We start from the raw sequence: 22,571 nt of genomic DNA on the forward strand, positions 1-22,571 counted from the left end.
AAAATATAAACCTATAATTTTAGAAAGTTTTCAGTTAATAACGTTATTAACTGAAAATTATAGTCTTCTATTGTATGTGAATAAGTGATATCATGTCTCACTCTGTGCAGGATTTGTTCCAGTTATAAATAGTGCCCAAAATAAATATGAATTGATATTACAGTAAAGTCCTCATAAAATCCTTACTTAAAAAAAAAAAAAAAAAACCTTATAAAAGTCTCATAAAATCCCTGAAGCAGTCAATTTATCCACAATGACCCCTGAATGGACGAGTTTACTCAGCAATTAATGTTCAAACCAAATTAATGTTACAACTAAAATCCCCAAAGGGCACTGAGAAGCCCCTCTCCTGTCTAAATGAACATTTCCTCAATGCACAACTTTAGCACATGTGGCATAAGCAATTAGTTCATTAATTTGTATTATGCATCAGTATTTTAGGTCACCCATATGCATCTGGGCAACATTTAGGATGGTTCTGTGGTACAGTAATGACCATAGTCTGTAATGAGGTTTGTATGTTTTTATGCTGGCCACATTCCTTTCCTAGACATGAGTACAAATGAACCAAATATGCTGGCTTCAGATCGCAAATATAAGCTTAGGAACCAGTTCTTATCCCATTGGGATTCGAGCTTGAACTTCTCCAAGCTGCCCGCCCCTTCATTAAAACAACAAATTTGATTCCACACTTACTTGGTTCCCTAGTCCGTTGTGATTTCGGGAATAAGGGTAGAATGCTCCCAACTGCATCCAGCGAAGACACATGTCATAAGTAGGTTCATTGAAGAAGCCACAGATATCAGCACCAGTCTGTAATTGTGAATGCACAAAGAATGGAACCATATCAATGACATTCTGTGGGGGAAATATCTGTATTATCTATATTCATCCAAATACCACTATCTATTCTGAAAGAACATAGAAATAAGAAACTCTGACTTACATAGGAGATGCCAAACAAACTGAACTCCATCATTCCTAAGAAATGGAAAAAGAAAATGACTTTAGTTAACATCAGTGATTTTGCAAGAAGACTTAATATGACTTGCATTTGAGAAATATTTAAACGAAGACATTGCTAGCTTCACCAAGCCACCCACATGCAGAGAGACGAAGACACATAGTTTACAGTTTACAGACACACGGTTTACAATTGGTTTAATGATGGAAAAATAATGTTCCCATACCAATAATGGACTTGGCCAGCTGGTCCCAGCTGGCATTGTTGTCTCCAAGCCAGTGACCTGCCCACTTCCCACTCGAGGGGTATGTTGATCGGGTCACCACGATCCCTCTCTCCCCGGTGACTTTCAACAAGGCACTGGGTCATGAAAAAAAAAAAAAAACACACCAGGATTAATAACTTGGTGGACGGAAGTAATTCGAAAGAAGGGAGAGTGGAACCGGAGGGAGAAATAAAGACGATTCTTCACAGGCACTTGTTCCGTAGATTCCCTTCCAGCAAGCTTCCTTCTAAAGAAATTGGTTAAGAAGTAATGCGTTGTCAATGACAAATACAACTAGTTTTATGTCCACAGATCAGCCATATCCCCCTGAGCCCTGTACTCACTCATAAGTGGGCTTTGTGTGCGACCAGCCGTACAGGTTGTGGACATCGTAGTGCTTGACCGGAGTGCCGTCAGGAAGGAACTGCTGACTGTTCATGCACAGTGTCTTGTGACTAAGTCCCATGTGCTTGGATTCCAGAGCTGGTATATGAAAAATGAAGCAAAGGGAATATATTTTTGAAAAAAATCACAAAAATAAATAAATAAATAAATAAATACATAAAATGTACAGTTCCTTTAACAACGGCTGTGGTCTTACGGGGCATGTAAGACGGGAAGTCATAGATGGGGTTTCCCAAACATTGTCCCCTGATGGTACCATGGACAAAACTCGCTGGCTCATTCATGTCCTTCAGACCAAAAAAATAAAATCAATAAAATCAACATTGTAAATTTACAAATGTCTTCTCAGTACAGCTGCTAACCATATATACAGTATGCATATATGCAGCAGACAAAAGTAAGCAGGTTTACTGGGGTTCCCATTCTGGAAAGACCACGTAGGTCATTCCTTTGAAGTTACATGCCATGTAAACAGTTAAATAGACAAGTAATGTTTTAGCGCTAGTTAATGCTGTCTGCTTCACATGCATAATGTAGTGGAAGTCTATAGAATGCAATCAGTGAGAGGGCACAGCTTGGATCCTCCTACATTGGGACCCTGTAGGATCTGTGGTTTGATCATAGATGAGACTGCTATTGTGCATTAAAACAACAATCAAATAAAACTACAATAGTAGGTCACTCATTATGCGCAATTTAATATATAATACCAATTTATGGATTACATCGAAGTTAAATTATTGTCACTACCTTAAAGTATAAATGGCATAAATTTCCTGAACCATTAATATTTTTTTGTATCTCATAAAAACTAAGGAGATGATTGGAAGAAACTGAAGTCACATTATCACTGTTTGTTTAAACAACACTCACGATCCATAGACCATCAAACTTCATTGTTTTGTTGTAGAATTCCTCAATCTCTCTGTGCCACCATGTTGCTGTCCTGCTGCGGAAGAAGTCTGGGAAGGCAGCATAAGCTCTGTAGAGCTGGGAAAACAGAGGTAAGGAAGTGAAAAAAAGAACTTGAGAAAAAGGCAAGTCTCCAAGAATTGGAGGATGGTAAGATCCAGTCAGTGTAGGCATACCTCCACTTGAGTGTCCCAGTCTAAAGAATTATTCACAGTGACATTGGGATAGTCAGGCCAGACCTAAAATGCAGTGAGAGATGGGCTGTAGCATCAAACACGTCTGCATTAGTTTTATTGTTATTTTTAAAATAGCTTTTATGTTAATTTCAAAAAGGCATGAATGCCTGAAGCATGCCTCTCAGTACCTTCCCCCAGACAATATCGTTGCTTATCTCAGCCGGCCATTTGATGAAAACGTCATCCTGGACTCCTCGCTCAAAAGCGGGGTATGCCGTCTCGTTGCCCGAGATTGCGGGGTCCTAAAACAGACAAGGAAGGAAGAGCTCAAATGTGAGGAGCTATAGCCCTGTTTTCATCTATATGTGGATGATATGTGGACAGTGACTCTGAAAATTATTGCTCATTTGTGTGTTGGTAAGGATATTCATAAAGTACATCACTTCTATATTACCATTGAAATATAAAACTTGCTCATATCAAATGTAAAGTAGGAAGGGAGTGTAGAATGAAAGAACACAGACAATTATGTCTAAGCATGAGAATTAATAGCTCATTTGATTTCCCTTCATCCCAGCCTTGTTCTGGGCCATTTTTACTTGCACATTGTTCCTGGTGTTACATCATTTATCACGGACTGTCACTTGCACACTTCATTTCATTGATGCACCCATTACACTGGTCACTCTTTCTGCAATATTTTCATAAATCACTGTTAAAAATGTATTAATATAATAATAACAATAATAATAATAATAATAATAATAATAATAATAATAATTATTATTATTATTATTATTATTATTATTATCAATAATACATAATCTATTATTATTATTATTACACTGTACCGATATTTTTACATTTAACTGTAAATCGCTTTAAAAATGGAAAGGAACAATGATTAATATGGCAAAATATTGGACAGTTTTCATAAACTTGAATGCATGAGCTCCGGTTTGTGGTGACCAAAGGAAATGTACCAGAATGAAAATGAATTTCATGCCCTCGTTTCTCATTTGGTCCACCAGTGCAGGTAATCCCTTGAAATTTTTATCCAGGACAAAATCCAGCTGCCTCTCCATGTAGTCAATGTCCGCATATTGGACGTCCTGTATGAGTGAAAGGTCACAGGGTTCAATTATCTGTTTATGTAAACAGAGTATCCACCAGCTGAACGATCTGCTTAGTGCATCGCCATCACTTATTATTCAAACGCACCAGTCAGTCAGACTCTACACAAGAGGGTTCCTGAGTTTGATTTGAAAATACTTCAAGTCCTATTTATGCTGCTTGGGAATGTGAATTTTTCACATTGAGTGGCTAGAAGGAGAACCCTGGAAGGGTGGCATTTTAATGAGCCACCACTGAAATGTGGCTCTCTCACCATGAAAACAGCAGACAGGTCAGACAGTGTCAGGGCCAGAGTCAAGTTATTGAGGAACACTATCACTGCAAAGGATTTTTATCAGAAACCTCTGTGCCTGAATGATACATGTTGTTAAATGCGTTTTCATGGCGATGATAGGGATTGAATGACGTAAACCTGTTATAGTCAGGAGCTTACATAGGGAATTTCAGCTTTCCTCATATCTTCGTAAAGTTGTGAAATTTCCGTGTCATTTTCGTATCCGTAGCGACAGAGCTGGAACCCGAGTGCCCAGTATGCTGGCATAACTGGACGGCCAATGAGCTGTTAGACAGAAACAGACAAGCAAACCAAATAATCCAATAAACTCCTCTTTTTACTAGTTTCATGAAAAAACATACTAGGGATGGTGATTTTAATTGTTTCACTGCTCGAGTGATCCCATAATTTGCTCAATTCCAAATCAATTACTGGCATGGGGAAGAATCTATTTTTTAGAAGGCATCTGGCCCAGGGGGCACCACTGGTTGTATAGAAAATGCATGAGCGCATAACAAAGCAAATCAATACCAACGTTTTTATCATAAAAAATAATAATTTGTCATCATAAAGTGTTAATTGCATATGGTGCCAATAAACACAGTCACATTGTCAGATATCATACAAAATATTTTATTGTTAACTTACCAATGTTGCACACCCAGAAAACCAATAAGCGATGACTTGGTTCAATACTCAATTCTGATTGGCTGGGATGTGTGCATTATTTTTCCATATATGTCTGGCTAAAAAACTTTTATCACCCTTCTAAATTATATAAAAATGATTTAGTTGATGAATCAAATGGAAATATGTAAAAGCTAGCTAGCCAACTGTTACAATACCATACTTGCTACAGTGTCAGCTGTACTTGCTACAGTCCATGAATGACTGTAAAGAGTAGGCTAGCTAGTCTAGTTATTGCTCGTCAAAGTTTATAGTTTAGCCATTGTATAAGTAGGATAATGATAGAGCTGGCGTGTTGCAGTTACAATGGGCAATGTGAAGGTAATAAATTTGCCTCAGGAAATTTCCCTCACGTCACTCAAACTGCGGAATGTCCAGGTGTGTGTGTGCATGTCTGTGTGAGTGTGATAGGCATTAGAAGGCCTTCATCCTGTGGTACATGCGCACACACAAACACACACAGAGACATGTATATGCACACATTGAGCCTTCTGCTCATCTCATAGGCCAGGGGTCAGTGTTTTGAGTGTGGGACCTGAGTGAGACGGACGTCGGAGGACTCACGGCAGTATACTGCTGTACCACCAGCTCAGGGGTGGGCCCCATCACCATGTAGAAGTCCAAGATACCACCAAGGGTCCGATAGGTCAATGCTGGGGCTGGCTGCAGGGTCACATCTGCAGGGGAACAGTAAGGAGGCAAACAATGATCAGTAAAACCTCCTCTCTGTATTTGTGTGTGTGCGTAAGTGTGTGCATGTACATGCGTGTGTGCGTGTGGTAAAGAATGCTCTTACAGCAATGTGTGTGCACCTACTGCATGTGTACGTGTCTGTACATGCACACGTAAGATTACAAGCACCACTTTCTTGACACACTTAGAGCCTGCTGTTATTTGTCATTGAAAACATTTATTGTATATCTGGGGCAAAGCATAAACAAAGGCAATTAAGTAGTTCAAACAATGTGAAAAGGGGGTCTATCCCCCTATACGCTATTTGGTAAAGAATAGGCACATATATATACTGCATGTTGATGTTACATAATTTTTTTTCCAGTTAAAAAGGAAGAAGATATGCCCCTGCTATGATTTCAGGATCTCTTTTTGAATTAATTTTTGTTTCATCTCTGGGAGTGTGTATGTGTAAGTGTGCATGTGTGTGTGTGAGTGTGTGTGCAAGTTGGCCTTTATGTACATGTGTGCACGTGTGTGTTCTGAATAAATAATCATCACAGACATTCTGAGTCCAAATGATTAATCCAGGGATCAGGAATGTGATGGATGTATCATAAAGGGATTTGGTGTCTTTGATGTGAGTGTGGGTGTAGACGTGTGGTTTGAGACACAGAAAATGGTTTGATTGGCTCAATAATTCCCTCTGCATCCACATTAGCTGATGTGCGGTGAGCATGCTGGTATAAAATGGCTGCCACTATTATACTTTTCGGTGCTACACATTAGCGCTGGATGAGCTGACTTCCTCCCCTCACCAATATTCACTTGTAGTTAATTCAAACGGCTTGATATTCCATACAAATAAATGATTCCAGAAAAGTGTGCATTAATGTTACAGTAACTTATTTTGTTCCTATACATAGCCTGCAGATTGTCTGTAGGCATGTATAACCAGCTTCTGTAGAAACAGTTGAAACATTGAAATATCCAAGTTTGTCAGGACAGACAAAAAAATATTTCAAAAGACATTTTATATATTATTTTATCTCCAAAATGTTTTCTTATCATGCGTTACCTGTTCAACTGAGAAGAATGAAACGGAATCATTACACATTAAGTAATAAATAACCATATCAAACACTGAGTTCCGTCTGCTTATTTCCCAAAAGCCACAAACACAAACACTATCTGTCATATTAACAGCTAATTGACTAGTGTTAATGCAAATCAAGTTACCAAGCAACCACAGGCATATAGCTAGCAAGAATAGTTCACAAGATCAATAATGTCATGCATTTTGACCATCAGTTCAACCTTCAAAAGATATTTTTTGGAGAGTCACACCAAATTTCATTTCAAGTTTTTTTTTTTTTTTTTTTTTGCTCAGAAAAAGGGGTATTGCTGTAAAGCTGTCTTTGAATGTACAAATGAAATAAAAGTATGGTTTTACTTCCACCTTTTTTTTAAGTTGGCCAAGCGCTCATTCACTTACATTAATTGGAAATTGCAAGGGATTAATTTCACTTTGCTGAACAAATAATGGTAATAATGATTGAAAGGAGGATCCACTGAGTCAAGGATGAGATCATCTGAATGACCAGTTTACAGACCAATAAATATTTCTTGGAACAATGTATCATCTCATTTCATAGAACTTGAGCATTTTCAATAGATTTTTTATTAAAGTAACTGTTTATTGGTTATTGGAGTTTAAATATTTGTCTCCGAAATGAAATCGCCTTCTAAATTATAGCAGAAAACAAATGACGGGACAGGCTCAATACCACATTTGTCATCCAGCAATTGTAGTTTTGTATGACTCAGCAGAGTGACAGCCTTGAATGAAAGATCCTCATCACCACCTGATTTCAGGTTTTCTTAAAAGACTCCTGCATACTGTGGGTGGTAATTTCATAATGTGAATCCAACAGGCCTTGAGTGTCGTTTCCATGAAAGTAATTTTGCTGCTGAAATGCACTAAATGTAGTTAATGCAACTTAAATATGCATGATGCAGACAGTACACTCTTACTCTGGTAGTGCTGTTGCATGTGCATTTTCACCCACTACAGGTGCTTTGTGAGTCATATGTATTATTTATTTTTTTCTGGTACTTGCAATGGTCTAACGGGCATAAAAACATCTCGGTCCTTTTGCGGATTCCCCCTCGGGAGAGGAATGAAAGAGGTGTAAATGGTTTGGCCTTTAAAAAATGACATAAACAAGACGGTTCATGAGTCTCATGATTTTAGCAGTCACATCGTGGAGTTCAACATGTGCTTTCCAGCAGCCGTCACTGTCACTGCCACCCTCACACTGTCCTGAAATCAACTCTAGGCCTTAGAAATGTGTATATGACGCAACAGTGCTAGCATTCTGTAAATGCCGCATTTTATTATCAGTAGTGTTTATTTATCATGGAAAATATTACTTTTGCATTCCTCAGGTCCATTCCCATGAGTGTTATTACTAACCAAAGCATTAACTTATTAGAACTTTTTTCACTGATGGAGATTTTCTCTCCAAAAGAACTTTGCTTTTTTCTGATATGTATCCAGGTAAAATTGGGAGATGTGGGCAAAGCATGGGGCATGAGCGGAGGCCTCACCCATGGCATTACTGTTGAGCAGCAGTACTCCGTGGGCTTCGGAAGTCTTCTCCAATCCCATGTAGAAGGGATGCACACCGTAGCAGTTCATTTTGTCCTGGGGAGAAAGTGAAAAAAAAGTGACGAGAGAGAAAAAAATTAGCAACACACCATTGCCATGCCCCAGACTGCACTATTGACATGTCACATTCTAGGAAGCAAGGTGTCAAAGTCTGAAAATTTGGCTTTGAGGAAAATTGTCCCTTGGAATGTGGACATGATGGATGGGGTGCTTCGGAGGAAAAGGTCATTAGCGTGTCTGCTAACAAGGGCTGATAGCTAATGATGGCACACCTTTCCAAGATCCTCTATGGGAAGTTTGTGCCTGATGCAGCATGAAACAATTCAGGAAACACCAAACTGCTGCCAAGACTGCAGAGAGACATTTATCCTTAAATGAGAAGTTTGAAAATGTTTTTCAGGAAGGAGCCCTGATAACTTCATAATTACAATGCTGTGATAATTGTTACAATGGCAGCATATAGCAGGGAATAGTGTTGATTACTTTGTTCTAATCTTAATCACAATCATAATCCACATCCCATGCCATACATTTACATTATTTACTGTTGCTAATATTCAGAATAAAAATAGAATACATAGAAATGTCCTAATTGCTTGATGTTGGATTTGCACTAAATGCCTTGTGTAATATTATAATAATAATAATAATAATAATAATAATAATAACTATTATTATTATTATTATTATTATTATTAATAATAATAATAATAAATGTATATTTTTATTTATTGACCATGAAAAACACTTATTTCCCTGATGGAATGGTGAAAACTCTTGTGAAGTTGTAATCTTTTAGAACGTGGCATCAATTGACCTCGTTTGAAGGATCCCTTGATGCAGATGACATCAGTTATAGGAAGGAATATTTGACAGGCGTATGCATGAATGGAAAGGGAGGAGCAGAAAGAAACGGCTGTGGGAGGGAGAGGTTGTGGGTAAGTGTAATGGTCTGAGTCACTCACTCCAGGAGGCTGGTCTTTTGCAAACATGCCCCACGTGTGCCAGTTCATATCATGGGCATATTGCTGGTGCTCTGTTTCCCCAAATCCATAAATGTACTCGGAGGGAAGGAGAGTGGATATCTGAATGAAGAGGTCAGAAAACGTGAAGCCAGGGATGGCAGAATCCCATCTGAGAGAGAAACAGAGAGGTAAAGAAAGAGAGGAAGGCAGAGGTAAAAACATTGTCAGAAATTCCACACTGTCAACAGGAAATGGCAGAACATTTATTTTCAATTTTGGAGTAATATTAAATGTAATTACATTACCTAATGACCAAGATATTTATGTATTTATTGATATTTGTTTTGACACAGAAAGCTAAATTGAAATTAACAAATGCAGTGCTCATATTTGCCAACTAAAAGGACCAGTTGTCTAGTTGAGTTGTCTAGTTTTAGATTTGAAAAACTCCTTTGTTGCTTCAACACAGTGGTAACCAACCCTGGATAATCTACCTTCCTATAGATTTTCACTCTAACCCTAACAAAGCACACCTCATTCAACTATTAGATATCTTATTGAGCTGCTAATTAAGTCAGGTATGCCAAATTAAATCGCCAGGAACAGGGTTGGTTACCACTGCTTTAGCAATATCTTTCATATCGCTACTTTTCTGTTGGACGAAGAGCCGTCCAATGAGTTTAGAGGCATTTGGGTGAACTTGAGCAGATAAGATGCTTCTGTACTGTTCAGAATTAATTCTGCTGCTGCTATAAACAGTTACATCATCAATGAACACAAGTGAGAAAATATGTCTGTCCAAAATATTATGGAACTGCTCTGTTCTTTGTCATGCTGTTTTGTGAACATTATAATGAAATTTGAAATATTCCAGTTAGGACATAGCGTTCAAAGTTAATCCAGAGCTCACCATATGATTATTGTATAGACTTTGTTAGAACATTATTTTTCTGCTCTCAAATAAATAGGAAACAGAAATGATGTGGTTCACTGGTGTCACTCACATGACTGTTCCTGTGCTCTTCCTCACCACGAGGATTCCAAAGGGGGAGTCCATCACCTTAACGATATATAACCTCTTCTTCTCATCTGTCTCTGGTGTGCTCGGCACATTTAGAGGGACAGGGACTTCAAAACGTTTATTAGCAGGGTCATATACCTTAAAGAAGGCCAAAGGAAAAAATGGTTATCATCAAAAAGTACTGCTCAAATGAATATGTGTTGATATTAATTTAAACTGTCCTCATTTTTGTGGATGGACTGGAAGCATGAACGTAGTCTCAGAAATGCAATCTACCTCTGTCTCACTATTTATTATAAATGCATATTTCCAAATTATGCAGAGATATAGGTAAAGTATACATTATAGTGTACATCATACGATATGATGAAATAATGAACAGACACCTTGAACTGCAGCATGTGACCACTGTGGTATTGTATCTCTACTCTCAGGAGGTCAATATCGGGTGACCCCTGTCGATGAAAGGCCTGCTGCTTGATGTTCCGTCGGATATCAACAGACAAGCCACCATTCTGTTCTTGCACGTTTTCCACTCTGTAACCAGAGTCTTCGGGGTAATAACACCAGGGAGCACCCGGTATGTTGATTGGCTGCAAAATAAAAAAGCCAGTAAATGACAAGCTTCGATCAGCTGACTGGCCTGTTCTCATAATTATGCGTTCTTATGTTGTATAAAATGAAATAGTTTTTTTTGAAAGATTTCAGGATAAAAGAACCTCAAAAATTCTGTTGTATCATGAGTTAAATAAAAATGTGAACTGGTCTTCATTTTAGCCAGTTCCATACACGCTACTCACAATCATCAAAAATATGTTGTCCTGTTGTACAATTTGCTCAATGTGGGTGGTGCTACGCATTTATCACTGTTTTTAATCAGTCGGTGCTTTACAATGGAAGCCATTTGATTGGCTCATACCCATTTTTCATGTAGTGAGCAATAGCAGTCAATAATCTATGGTCTTGAGCCTATCTTGCCTAGTTAAACTTGCCAATAACCTATAAATATAGTTCACCCATTGACTGCTGATTCTCTTACACTTAAAGAGTAATTGCACTCACTGTTTCAGTCTGGCTCCGCCTACCACACGATTCAGAAAAATGCATCCTGGGGTGGAGTAGGTGTGTTCATCTGATTTGCATAAAGTATTCTATATGCAAATTATTTGTACAGCATAGGCTCATGATACTTGGATAAAACAAGGCACTGCAGATCAAACATGAACCAAGATTCAGAAATTACATGGCCTATTTCTCACCTCAGATGTTTTCAGAAACATATCTTTAGTGGACTGTTTAGCTGGAATATGAGTTTATTAACAAGCCACTATGTTTTTTTTTTCAGTTTGAGAAGTGTTGGACTGAAACCAGTCTAGGCAATCAGGTGCCAGCAGTGCTCCGTTGTATTAAAAAGTAAATGGGTGAATTTGTGGGCGGAAACAATTTTCCAACTGGATATCTTGATTGACATCTACATGACATAATAGTAAATAGGTACTCAGATATCATGACTGGGGCAGGGCCAGAGTGAAATGCAATAAGAATTGTACAAAAGGTTAGAGGGCAGCACCAAGATGTTTTATTACCATTTTTTTCCTGATAAAATTATATAATTTCAGAAATGTTGAATTAACGGCATAGATTAAAATGTTCCATTATAAAGGAGGTGATGTAATTACCCTTTAATAATTGTTTTAACATACGCTTTACATTGAGGTTAACATTACACAAGAGTCACTATAACCAAGAATACAAATTGTATAACTATATAATTTTATTCAAACACAAGAGGTGTGCAGGAGATCCTTAGTTTAACCATGTGAGGTAATGAGTTTGATCCTTATGTAACTTTCCATACTGGTGAATTACGAAAACAATCAAGCTTCAGGATGATTATCTGCCCAGGACGAGTATCTGCCCATTTGCTAGCTTGGCTTGTCAACAAGCTTAAGGGTGTGCAGGTGCCTTATGAACAATGGCTTGTTTCTCCACGCACCTGCCAGATGCAGCCTCTGGCTCTGCATTTTGTTTCGTTGGCGTTCTCTTCGGGGTGGCAATCAATTCTCGCAATCATTTCGTCCCACCGCACCGTGTAGTTCTTACCCAGCTGCAGCTGCAGCCCCGTGATGTGCAGGACCTGCGAGGAGGGGGTCATTATCGAGATCAATGCGAGGCTCGTCGATACCCCCGCCCAGGTCGACGGGGAGGAGGAATCGCGCTCTCGTCCCCGCGACGGCAGACGGCTCGGCTCGTCTCACGTGCTGCTTAATTGGCACCTGCCGAGCCACCTCGGGGCTCTAAAGGTCACTGGAAATAGCTTCATTTAAAAGGAAGATGAAAGAGTGAAGGGCTTCCAAATGAAGTATCTTTCATCGGCGCCGATCCGCTGCCGAGCACAGGCTGTTCCACGCCGAGGGGCGAGACGGCCCCGTGCTCAGCACCCCCCCTTTTTTATCCACTTCATCTCCTGCCCTGTGCCCCGCTCCCCACCGCCTCACGGAACCCCTTCGCAAACCTCCCCACTAAAAAAAAAAAGAAACTAAATCACACACATCCTTTAAGAGCTTGTTCCAAGTCACATAATGCCGATACTCTGGGCTGGGAAGCTTGGTCTGGTGCACATAACATTGCACTAAAACAAAAACTGTGGTGGGTCACGTACCTGCGTGGTGCTGTTGTAGGCAAAGTTCTCAGGCGGTACTGAGGTGGTGTTATCGCCACCGACCGTGATGGTAAAAGGGGGGATCTTGAGACCCAGGATGGTGATGGTCTCAAACTTTAAGTTGTTGGGATCGGTGTAACCTGTTTTCAGAGCCTGGATTTGCAAAACACCCTGTGTGGTGGATACACCATGACCACATGTTAACACTATATTACTGCCTGAACTTTTTTTTCCAAAAGGGGCAGTTATACCTCAATACTATTACCCAGAGGTTGCTCGCATGAAGGAAGTGCACCCCAGGTCAAAATCTATTTGACAGTCATCCTGTTCCACACAAATTACAGAAATACCCATTACGTATTATGCAAATATAAATATCATGTCAAATATGAGGGGCCTTGCACAAATTAGTGTAAATGTATTTTTTACATTTATGCTTAATGTAACATGCCATATTACAATTTGCTTAAATATAATTTTATGGAAGTTTACAAGGCCACAGTAATGTCAAATACAATCCTTACACTTTTCACTATTTCTGTTTTGATGTATTCTGTTTTGCAAATGATCCAATCAATCAATAAAGCCTGTGTAAACTATAAGGCTGAATTATGGATTTAAAAAAAAAGGCTTCAGTATTTATCATGAATACACAAATAGCAGGCAAATAAAATTATGCTAGAACTGTATAAGCATTTTCAAACTGATAATTATATTATTAATACATCATTATTCATAAATGTACTTACAGAATCCACAGAGAACTTGTAATGGATGTATGTGCCAGATAACACGGTGTCTGAAAATAACGTGAAAATACAGATTTTAAAACCATATCAAGAAACAAAGTGCTCAGGACTCAAAACGGTACAGTTTACATACCACTTCTAGTGTGTGTGTGTGTGTGTGGACATTCAACAAGGGTCCAGAGGTGGCTCTGACAGTCCCCTGGGGATCATCACTTTAGCCCATTTTACACCCTTTCAATCTATCTCATAATTTTTTATTTGGACTCTTTGAAATTCTGGGACAGGCCACAAGAGAATGAAGCATGAGAGTACCACTGGCCTTGCAGCATGGTCTGTTTATTAGCTGGCCTCAGCTCCTCAGATAGTAGTGCACAAACTTTTAATTATTCACCTAACCTGTCTCTCACAAACCTCACATAGCAACCTGTGATGTCTCAACAACGCCCATCAGGAGAGGCTTATTTTCCTTATAAACATCAAAAAGAACGTTGACAGAGCAAAACCAAAATGTGTAAAATGGGAACAGAGCAGTCTTTCTCTGGTCCTCCCCTAAGCAATCATGAATTATGCATGAGCTCCCCCAGTCACAAACACAACAAACACTTGTTGAGCATGCTGGGGTGTTTTTGCTCTTGCCCATTGCCTTAGTACCCAGCCTTTTGGTGCATGGTGTTATGGGCTCTGCAGGTTTCTGGTCTTTTGCTGTGGCACATTCTTTGAATTTAATTGAGAGAGACAAGCTACAGTTTGGTACCTTCTGCCATTAATTTATTTTGTAGCTAACTTTATTAAAGTCCATGTCTGTAGCATTCAGTTTGTTGAACCTTTATCTTTAGATTAAATGTTGAACACTTTGTCTTGCAACTTAATAAACCTCTTCATTTTAATCCAGTCTGGTCCACCATGTTGCTCCACCTCTCAATGAATTTGGAAATTCAATTTATAATTAGTGTCTCATAATTAATTTAGCCCTTGATGCCACACTTATTTAGCCCTTGATGCCACTTGTATTCTGTTCACAGTACTGAACATTCTGTTCACAGTACTGAACATTATTCTGTTCACAGTGCTGACTGTGTTAAAATAAAACCGCTGAATTCAAAAACCTTATTTGCCCAACAACCTGCTCTGAACCTCCATTCAAAATAATTTAATGTAAAAGAAAATAAGAGAAAATGCAATAGATTAGCAACCTGTCCAGGGTATAGTCCTGCCTTTCACCCAATGCATGCTGGTATAGGTTCCAGCACCCCCCACGACCCTGACCAGGAATAAGCAGGTATAGATAATGGAAGGAAATACAAGAAAACCAATTCATTCTCAAAAGCTCATTATTCCATTGTGAAGACTTAATTGGCTAAAGGAGGAAACTGACGAGCTTTGAAATGCAATCCCTATCAGCAGAACTAGCATACAATTACAATTTGTATTATAACAAACACATGCTCTCAAAGCACAGTCGACAGCTGCTGGAAGCAGTTTGATACCAAGGAGGGAGTTATGGCAAATGTTTGAACTCCGACTAGCCAATCAGGCTTCACAGAAATATCACCTTTAATAGCAACGATATTAAGAATTCTCCATGTATCAAAGTATATTTTTGTTGTCGAATGTCAAATGGCACTAATCACAAATTCAAAGATTCTTCCCGATTTCACGAAAGTGAATTACTCGACAAATAAATGGCCAGTGATTATCATGTTCTTTTCACATTGGCAACAATATCGAACTGTGGCTGAAAACCCTGATGGTATGTCAATTTAATATCAATATTTAGGGTGGCTTAGCCTATAAGACAATATTTTATTAAGGTCACATGTACACCTTTGGCAAAAGTAGAAGGACAAATTATGGTTGTGGTTGTCTAACAATAAATCCATTGAACTCTGGACTTCAGAAACACATTTATCATTGCTTATACATTGACTTGTCACAACACTAATCATATATCCTCTTTCAGATAAGTTTCCCTGTGAAATTTCATCTGAAAGTTAATCAATAACTACAAATGTGAGAAGCTATTGAAGGAAAAACATGCACCTGTGCAATCTCACCAAACACGCACGCATGCACGCACACACACACACACACTTAGAAATGAACTCAATATAAAACAAAGAAATCCGTAACTTTTAATTAACAGACCACAATACCTCTAGAGTCACCGTCATCCCAGAATAGCTCTCCTGCAGCTCTGTTGGCGTCATCAAGCGCAATGATCAGCCCCATGGGGTTGCGCCGACTGAGGGAACAGGAGCACAGAACCCTCTTACATCACCCACAAAATCTTTCACTGGGAAGAAAATAATTTATTTATTTTTTCATTAAAAAAAGTGCTGTACTTGAAAGTTGAATATTTTTCTAGAACGAGTCAGGGATCTCAAATGAACACAAAAACCAGTGTGAAACAAATAAGCAAGAAGGAATATTTGGGGGAGAGGGGCACGTGCTGTTAATATGTCTGTCACGTATTGTATATTCTGTAGAAGCAGATGCTTTAGAAACGGAACTGAAAATTAGAAATTAGGAACTGAAAAGGGTCAATTGTTGTTTTGAAAGAGGTTGCCAGGTCTGGTTACCCGCTTTCTTCAAAGCATTCTTATATACTAGGTTAAAAGGTGCTTTAGACACCTGTTTGTCCTGAGAAACAGGAAGAGCTCTCCATGAGAAAAACCTAGAGACATGGATGACAGCAGAAATATTCCAGAAGAAAACACTGTTGATAGTGACTGCACATCAGATGAAGCTGTTGTTCAGACAATCACTTACATGCACACATGTACAGATCGGTATGGACGGGTGAGCTAATGTGTTTGCCTGTATAAACAGGTCTACAGACAAATGCTTCCCTGTACAGACTAACATGCTGGCCAGTATTAGCAGATACAGACGAGTCTACTGACAGGTTTTTTTTTTTTTTTTTACCTGTACAGACATAAATGTAGAAAATATTTCAAACACTATGAATGTGACCTATATCGCTACTAACATCATGTGATTTCTGCGGCACAGTAAAGATGGTTATTTGTCTGTCCCCACTGTGAAACTGTGTAAAAGTTGTATTTGTTATTTGGGCAGGCGTTTAGAGACATTTACTTTGATGGCTTTACCAATGCCAACACCTGTACACAGCGATTCTTGCCTATATAGACAGGTGTCCAGACACTTCCCTGAGATTACCTGTAGACAGTGGTGACAGCTGGGCTCTGTGTTGGGAGAATGGCCCCTCCTCTTATGTGCAGGCCTAATTTGTCAGCAGGGAGGTTCATTTCAACATGCTGTTTACGGGATATCAGCCGCTCTTGCTGGTTGAGGGTGAGTAAAAAGATATTTCAGATCACCAGGATAGGACTATATCAGTCACTCTAGTACTAATACTAATACTACTAATCACTAAATTAAACAAATGGCATTGCATGCAACATATACTTACAAAATAATAACATTGTCTGAGTGAAGACCCTTCTTTCAAGTTCATTCAGTCACTTGTTTTGTAGAGATATTGAAAGTCAAACCTGCGTCTACATTCTTAATAGTACTGTCTTGGAATTGGGTGGGGTGTTGGTCGGCATTATCTTGACATCTCCAAAGCTACTCTCTGCTTCATGGGAGGCAGCCATATAAAAACCCAAAATGGCTCCAAGACACTGTACAGCTGAAACATGAATTCCAGTGCAATTAATTTTCTCACTCCCTGGAGGAACCGTTCAACTGATCGGGGCGAGAAGAATCTAAAACGTATTCTCTCTTCTTCTGTTCTTTTTTTTGCCTTTGTATTCAGAGGGGTCGATGTGTTCGAGGGAGCGGCGAATCACTGAGGCGGTCATAAGCAATTTCAGATCCTATCGCGCTTCATTGTCGGCCGTGATAAGAGCACTTAGATTCCTCCGTCTCTCTGAGCGGAACGCGAAATCGGGTCTGCAGCTGGGGAGGAGCCGTTCTCTTAATCGACGGTGCCTCTGATGACCTCCCCCTCCCTCCCCTTCCCTGGGGGGCCACGCAAGTTTCGACCCAAATGCGTGCCCCCTGAGAGCCTGTTCTTCTTATCGCCCATCAGATCAACCTTAAAGTGACGCAAAGCACCCGCTAGGGACCGTGTCCCCCCAGCCTCTTTGACACATTCATTTATATAACAATGCATCCACCTGTCTAAGAGAATAGCACTTGAATGTGACCGCATACTCATTCATGTCAAAGGCCAGCTCGTATATCTGAGGCACATAAGGTAATTCCACATTTTAAGGCAAACGTCTATAATATAGAGGTGCTATAACAAGCTGGCCTTGTGATTCTGTTACAGGCAGTTAAAACAGCTCTCCATGATTATTAGTATGGACTACCATGTTTGAACATCGGAGCATCCTAAACTGTTAACTTCATGTGCCCAATTATGCATGCAGGGAACAGTACTGAGGGGGAGTGGTCAGAGAAATTCACTCTGGCCCTGTGTGTCATGCATTGAATACCAAGGTGAGAAATGTATATTTGTACCCTTGAGCAAGGTTCTTTACATAATCTGATCCAGTGCAGTCTGGCTTTCTAAATTGTTTATAGAACACATGTAAATATGTTAAGCATTACTGATAGGATAAAAGTACAGGTTCTAAGTATAGTAAAACACCATGAACAAAATGGCTGCTAAGAAAATAAATATTAAAAATACATTTTTGTATTTTAGCCTTGAAAATTGAAACTAAACTCATCATGACAGAGTCAGTAATGAAGCACAAATATACAAATCTGAGAATTCTGCATCATTCTGTCATTAGGAATCCCACCATACCTCAGTGGAGAGGGACCAATGAGAGCAGGGGTGTCAAACTCCAGTCCTGGAGGGCTGCAGTGTCTGCAGGTATTTGTGATTTCCTTTCAATCAGCAACCAATTAAGGACTTGACAACAAGGTTTGCAGGTGCTTTAGCCAATCAATGACTTAAATGAATCACGTGTGCTTAAACATGTTGAAAACCAGCAGGCAGGCCTGAGGTTTGATACCCCTGAACTAGAGTGACCAACTAAAGCTTTCATGGAAAACAGGAAGCTTACCGTTTCATAGTCGTACCACACTGCATCTGGGATGTAGGCCCACACTTTGTCCACATTCTGCAAAATTAAACAATTCAACTAAATTACAACTCCGAGAGGGTGAATATGGAACAAACCAAATAAGACACTACAGAGAGAAGCTGATCTGTGGCACATGCTTAGTTGGTTTCTGGATAAAAGCTATATATTATATAACTGATGTCTTAACAGCTCAGCCATCATTATTTTCCATCTGGGGAAATGCATACTGCCATATGGGACATGCGCTTAATCGCAAGCATGCATCCGCATAACAGACACAAATGCATGCACAACCATGTTACAACAGCCTGCGAAATTATGAATGGAAGTTCCACTGGTTGAGCCAACATTGGGATCATTTATGCAAAAGGGAGCAGAGAGGGCGATGCCCTTTTTTAAGAGCAAGTGGAGTGCAAGACATTTTGCACATGCATTACCACTCTTTTACCTCTTAGAATAATCCGTAATGCTGTCACTCATTCTTTCCATTCTTGTCATTTTATTTCATGTTTCACAGATTTCCATCATTAAGGAACTGAGAGGAAACAGATGAAAGCAGAAGTGGCAGAGGTAGCTGCTGCATAAGCATTTTGCGGTTGTTTTATTGCTGCTAGTGAATCATGCATGAAATGATGGAGGTCTAACAGCTTTTTGGTGATGAGGAGTAAAGAAATAAAAATGAATAGATTTGTTCCTCTTGTAGAAAGAAATGCCTGACTGAGTATAAAAGCCAGACAGCAACATTTAGCAGGATCAAATCAGTCTCTAAATATTTCAAATGTTATTCAATATACCATATAGGCACAAGTGGCTTTGGTTCCAAAACAACAGTAACAGTCTCTTTATTCATTGTAAGCCCTATTTGACAGTTTTACTTTTAGAGCTTTTATTCAGTCTAGCACTTCTATATCCGTGCTCTAACATATCTGGAATCAATAGACATGTTTTTGGGGTTTTTTTTCTCGAATTGTCCTTGGTAAGGTCATACTTTGAATACACATGCAATGCAAACAATCCATCTAGTCTGGAATGGGAGCTTACCTCACCAAAATGATACTTGAACTTACATTAACTTTTTGGTTCACCAGTCACTGTGGCTAGTGGATTTCAAAATCACTAACCACTCAGCATTTTCACCAGCCAAAATTCCCCTCCCAAAACAAATACATAAATGAACGAATAAATACATAGATTAATTCATTGATTAATTTAGGTAATTTGAAAATGTATGTGTAGGTGTACATAAGTGAGTAAGTGGAAAAACTAATCACTAAGCAGCCTACACATGCTTTAAGATTGTTTGCATTACAAAATCTGTGCATTGTACATCTTTGCCATGAATATTCTTAAAATATCAGTGTGGATAATGAAGAGTACATGCATCCACAGTTTTGAGATGCAAATAATTTTTCTCACCTATAGCCTAATTGAGGAGACCAGCCTATATCTTATGGTATTGAACATTATGTGAATATAATGCATCGTTCACATCCTAATTTGCAAAATTTATAACATTAAAATCTTTAATGTCATATAAACTTGTTTCTTTTTTTCTTCTTTTTCTGAGTGTGCGATTCAAGAAATACCAGCTATTGCTGGCCTTCATGTTTGATTTGTATCTTGCTGAACCTGCACTTTGTGATAACATGCGGCTTTTTCTCTTTTTTTTCATAATGTGCATAGATGCATTTAATAATGTCAATGTTGAAGCTCTGCAGATGTACATTTATTTATTTTTTATTTATGAATTTTTCTTTCTCTTATTTTTAAGTTGCAATTACAAAATACTAGTGCAGTGTTGACCGTACACTGCAGACAAGCCTACATTCTTTTTTCTTTTTTATGCAGTGCTAAATAAACTAAAGAGACTTTGGAATCATGGATGTCTGTCTGTTGGAGTTCATGCTCCTTTATCGAGCCATTGTTGTTCTCTGTGATTGGGGTGGCAATCATTGTCATTCCGTGTTTTCCAGTCATAACCACCGGATCTGAATCTGTACTCTCCACTGGCATGTAATGTCACTAAAAAAACAGTTTGAAGCCACAGTGAGCACACATGTTTATTTGTGCCGTTGTGTTCACCTTCTTATCAAGGAGACTATACTCCCAGCTGAGCTAACTGAAGAGGCAAGAGTGAGAGGGAAAAGTGGATGGGCAATGGGATGAGCACATAATGTGCACCCAGTGCTCATGGGAGTTGTAGTACCATGTAGTATCACCTCAAATGGACTTATTTCATATGCCTTTTGTAAACTACAACAATTTTTATTTTTTCATAGAAAATGCTACCAAAAGTTCACCCGCCAAAGTGGCTGCTAAGAGTGACAGAATTACATACCACTGCCGAATCCTACCCGCATTTGGTGGGTGCAGGTGTTAATGTCAATGCTAACTAATAATGGGCTTCTTACATCACAAAGGGAGTAATGTACCATTCCTAGAGGCCATGGATCTCAGATAAGGATAAACGTGATGACTTCTCACTCAGTCAGTCATTGCAATTTGAAAGTGTCAAATCTCAGTGGACACTTGAAAACTGAATATGCAGTGAACATAAGGCTTGCAGATATAAAAAATGTTTCTGGTCTCTTTTACCTTATTCAGTCTGAGTTCTTACTTGCACTGAAACTGAATAAACTGTTTTACTGAGGTTTGACGAACTGATTTGATTTCATGATCTTCGAAAAAGTGAACTGGAACAAGGCACCTTTCTAAATCCAAATAAATGGACCCAGGTTTTCAGTAACAAGTTCGCACTGGAACAATGGTATTAATTTCAGAGCCTTGCCAGGAATTTAAAACACAGTTTTGTGAGTTGTAGTTTTAAGGCAGCCAAATAAAGGAGCGGCTTGAAATCTACCCAAACAGCAGATGTCAATGAGACAGGACACCAGCGGCTGCTGTAGCAGCAGCGCACTCTGTGGTGAGGTGCACGGTAGGTTTGTCAACCGTGGGTTCGTGTTAGCTTACCCACAGATGCACAAACAGTCACAACAGGGATCCGTTTCCCATTTGAGAACTTAAAAGGGTGAGAGGCCAGCAGGAAGTTGACCCCTCCGTGCTGGAGAATATCCAATTTGGCTTTGATGGTCAGAACGGCCCCCGTCAGAAAAATAATTAGGTGAATATAGATGAGGGGACTTGTTTGGAAATAAAAGAAGCGAGAAGGAGAAGGGGGAGGAGGCGGGGGTGGCAGAGACGCTGGGGGCTGCGGGAGATCTCCCAAGTCTCTCATAAGATGAGGCTGAGTTTTGCTGCTTTTATGATCTGGAGGATCTGATATGTCATTGGAGGAACATGCAAGTGCCTTGATACAGAAAGGGCAAATGACATTCTTTTAAGCACCCTGCATCTCATCGTCGCCCATACCACACTCTAATTATGCTTTTGTGAAGGAAGTGACTCCACCAGCTGAAGTGCATGAGCATTTTATCGGTATTGCATAACCTTTATTCTGTAAATGGGGCACCTGAGCATCACCTCTCCTGGGACACAAGTGAAGCTCCCACCATGCACTGTAAACTCCACAAAAACTTTTCACAAGTCCCAGACTGAACTTCTACGGGCCCCAGTTTTCATCTGAGTGATCTATTTCGCTTCTTTTGTAACGTGTGAGGGGACATGTTAAATTGGCAATTAATCACCCACTTTAACATGACCGCAATCTATCTTCAATTCTAATTTCTCCGTAATGAGGTCAATGCTCTCATTAAAAAAAAGAAAAAGGAAGGAAAAAATTATAGAGGAAGAAAGTCCCAATGGGGATCTGTCCCAGAGGAGGTCAAGTCAGGCCCACAGGAAGTACAAGCACACACCCTGTAATTCTTTTTTGATTGGCTGGGATGCATGGCACTAAACCCCCTGGGTAAAATAGATTCTGGCTGATGAGGTTGAAATGTGTTTGTCTCATTCTTTGTTGCTCTGAGACCTATTTTCTAGGTTAATTAA

The 22,571-nt window shown here is 39.3% G+C and overlaps 1 protein-coding gene across 2 annotated transcripts in view; it reads right to left on the bottom strand.

Moving 5' to 3' along the window:
• The window catches only part of si (sucrase-isomaltase (alpha-glucosidase)), a 53,792-nt gene that overhangs the window by 10,557 nt on the left and 20,664 nt on the right, over positions 1-22,571 (bottom strand). For both annotated transcript variants that reach the window (XM_035386272.1, XM_035386273.1), the window contains exons 20-40: positions 18,603-18,659; positions 16,738-16,862; positions 15,711-15,799; positions 13,558-13,607; positions 12,809-12,979; positions 12,143-12,283; positions 10,533-10,739; positions 10,130-10,284; positions 9,126-9,294; positions 8,100-8,196; positions 5,382-5,494; positions 4,290-4,415; positions 3,706-3,834; positions 2,911-3,024; positions 2,723-2,785; positions 2,508-2,624; positions 1,831-1,921; positions 1,574-1,712; positions 1,191-1,324; positions 947-981; positions 697-813 (exon numbers count right to left, since the gene is read on the bottom strand). In XM_035386272.1, the coding sequence (XP_035242163.1) occupies positions 697-813; positions 947-981; positions 1,191-1,324; positions 1,574-1,712; positions 1,831-1,921; positions 2,508-2,624; positions 2,723-2,785; positions 2,911-3,024; positions 3,706-3,834; positions 4,290-4,415; positions 5,382-5,494; positions 8,100-8,196; positions 9,126-9,294; positions 10,130-10,284; positions 10,533-10,739; positions 12,143-12,283; positions 12,809-12,979; positions 13,558-13,607; positions 15,711-15,799; positions 16,738-16,862; positions 18,603-18,659 (2,439 nt within the window). The remainder of the gene's footprint in view (positions 1-696; positions 814-946; positions 982-1,190; positions 1,325-1,573; positions 1,713-1,830; positions 1,922-2,507; positions 2,625-2,722; positions 2,786-2,910; positions 3,025-3,705; positions 3,835-4,289; positions 4,416-5,381; positions 5,495-8,099; positions 8,197-9,125; positions 9,295-10,129; positions 10,285-10,532; positions 10,740-12,142; positions 12,284-12,808; positions 12,980-13,557; positions 13,608-15,710; positions 15,800-16,737; positions 16,863-18,602; positions 18,660-22,571) is intronic.

Source organism: Anguilla anguilla, chromosome 12 (assembly GCF_013347855.1).
Source record: "Anguilla anguilla isolate fAngAng1 chromosome 12, fAngAng1.pri, whole genome shotgun sequence".
NCBI classification, from domain to species: Eukaryota; Metazoa; Chordata; class Actinopteri; order Anguilliformes; family Anguillidae; genus Anguilla; species Anguilla anguilla.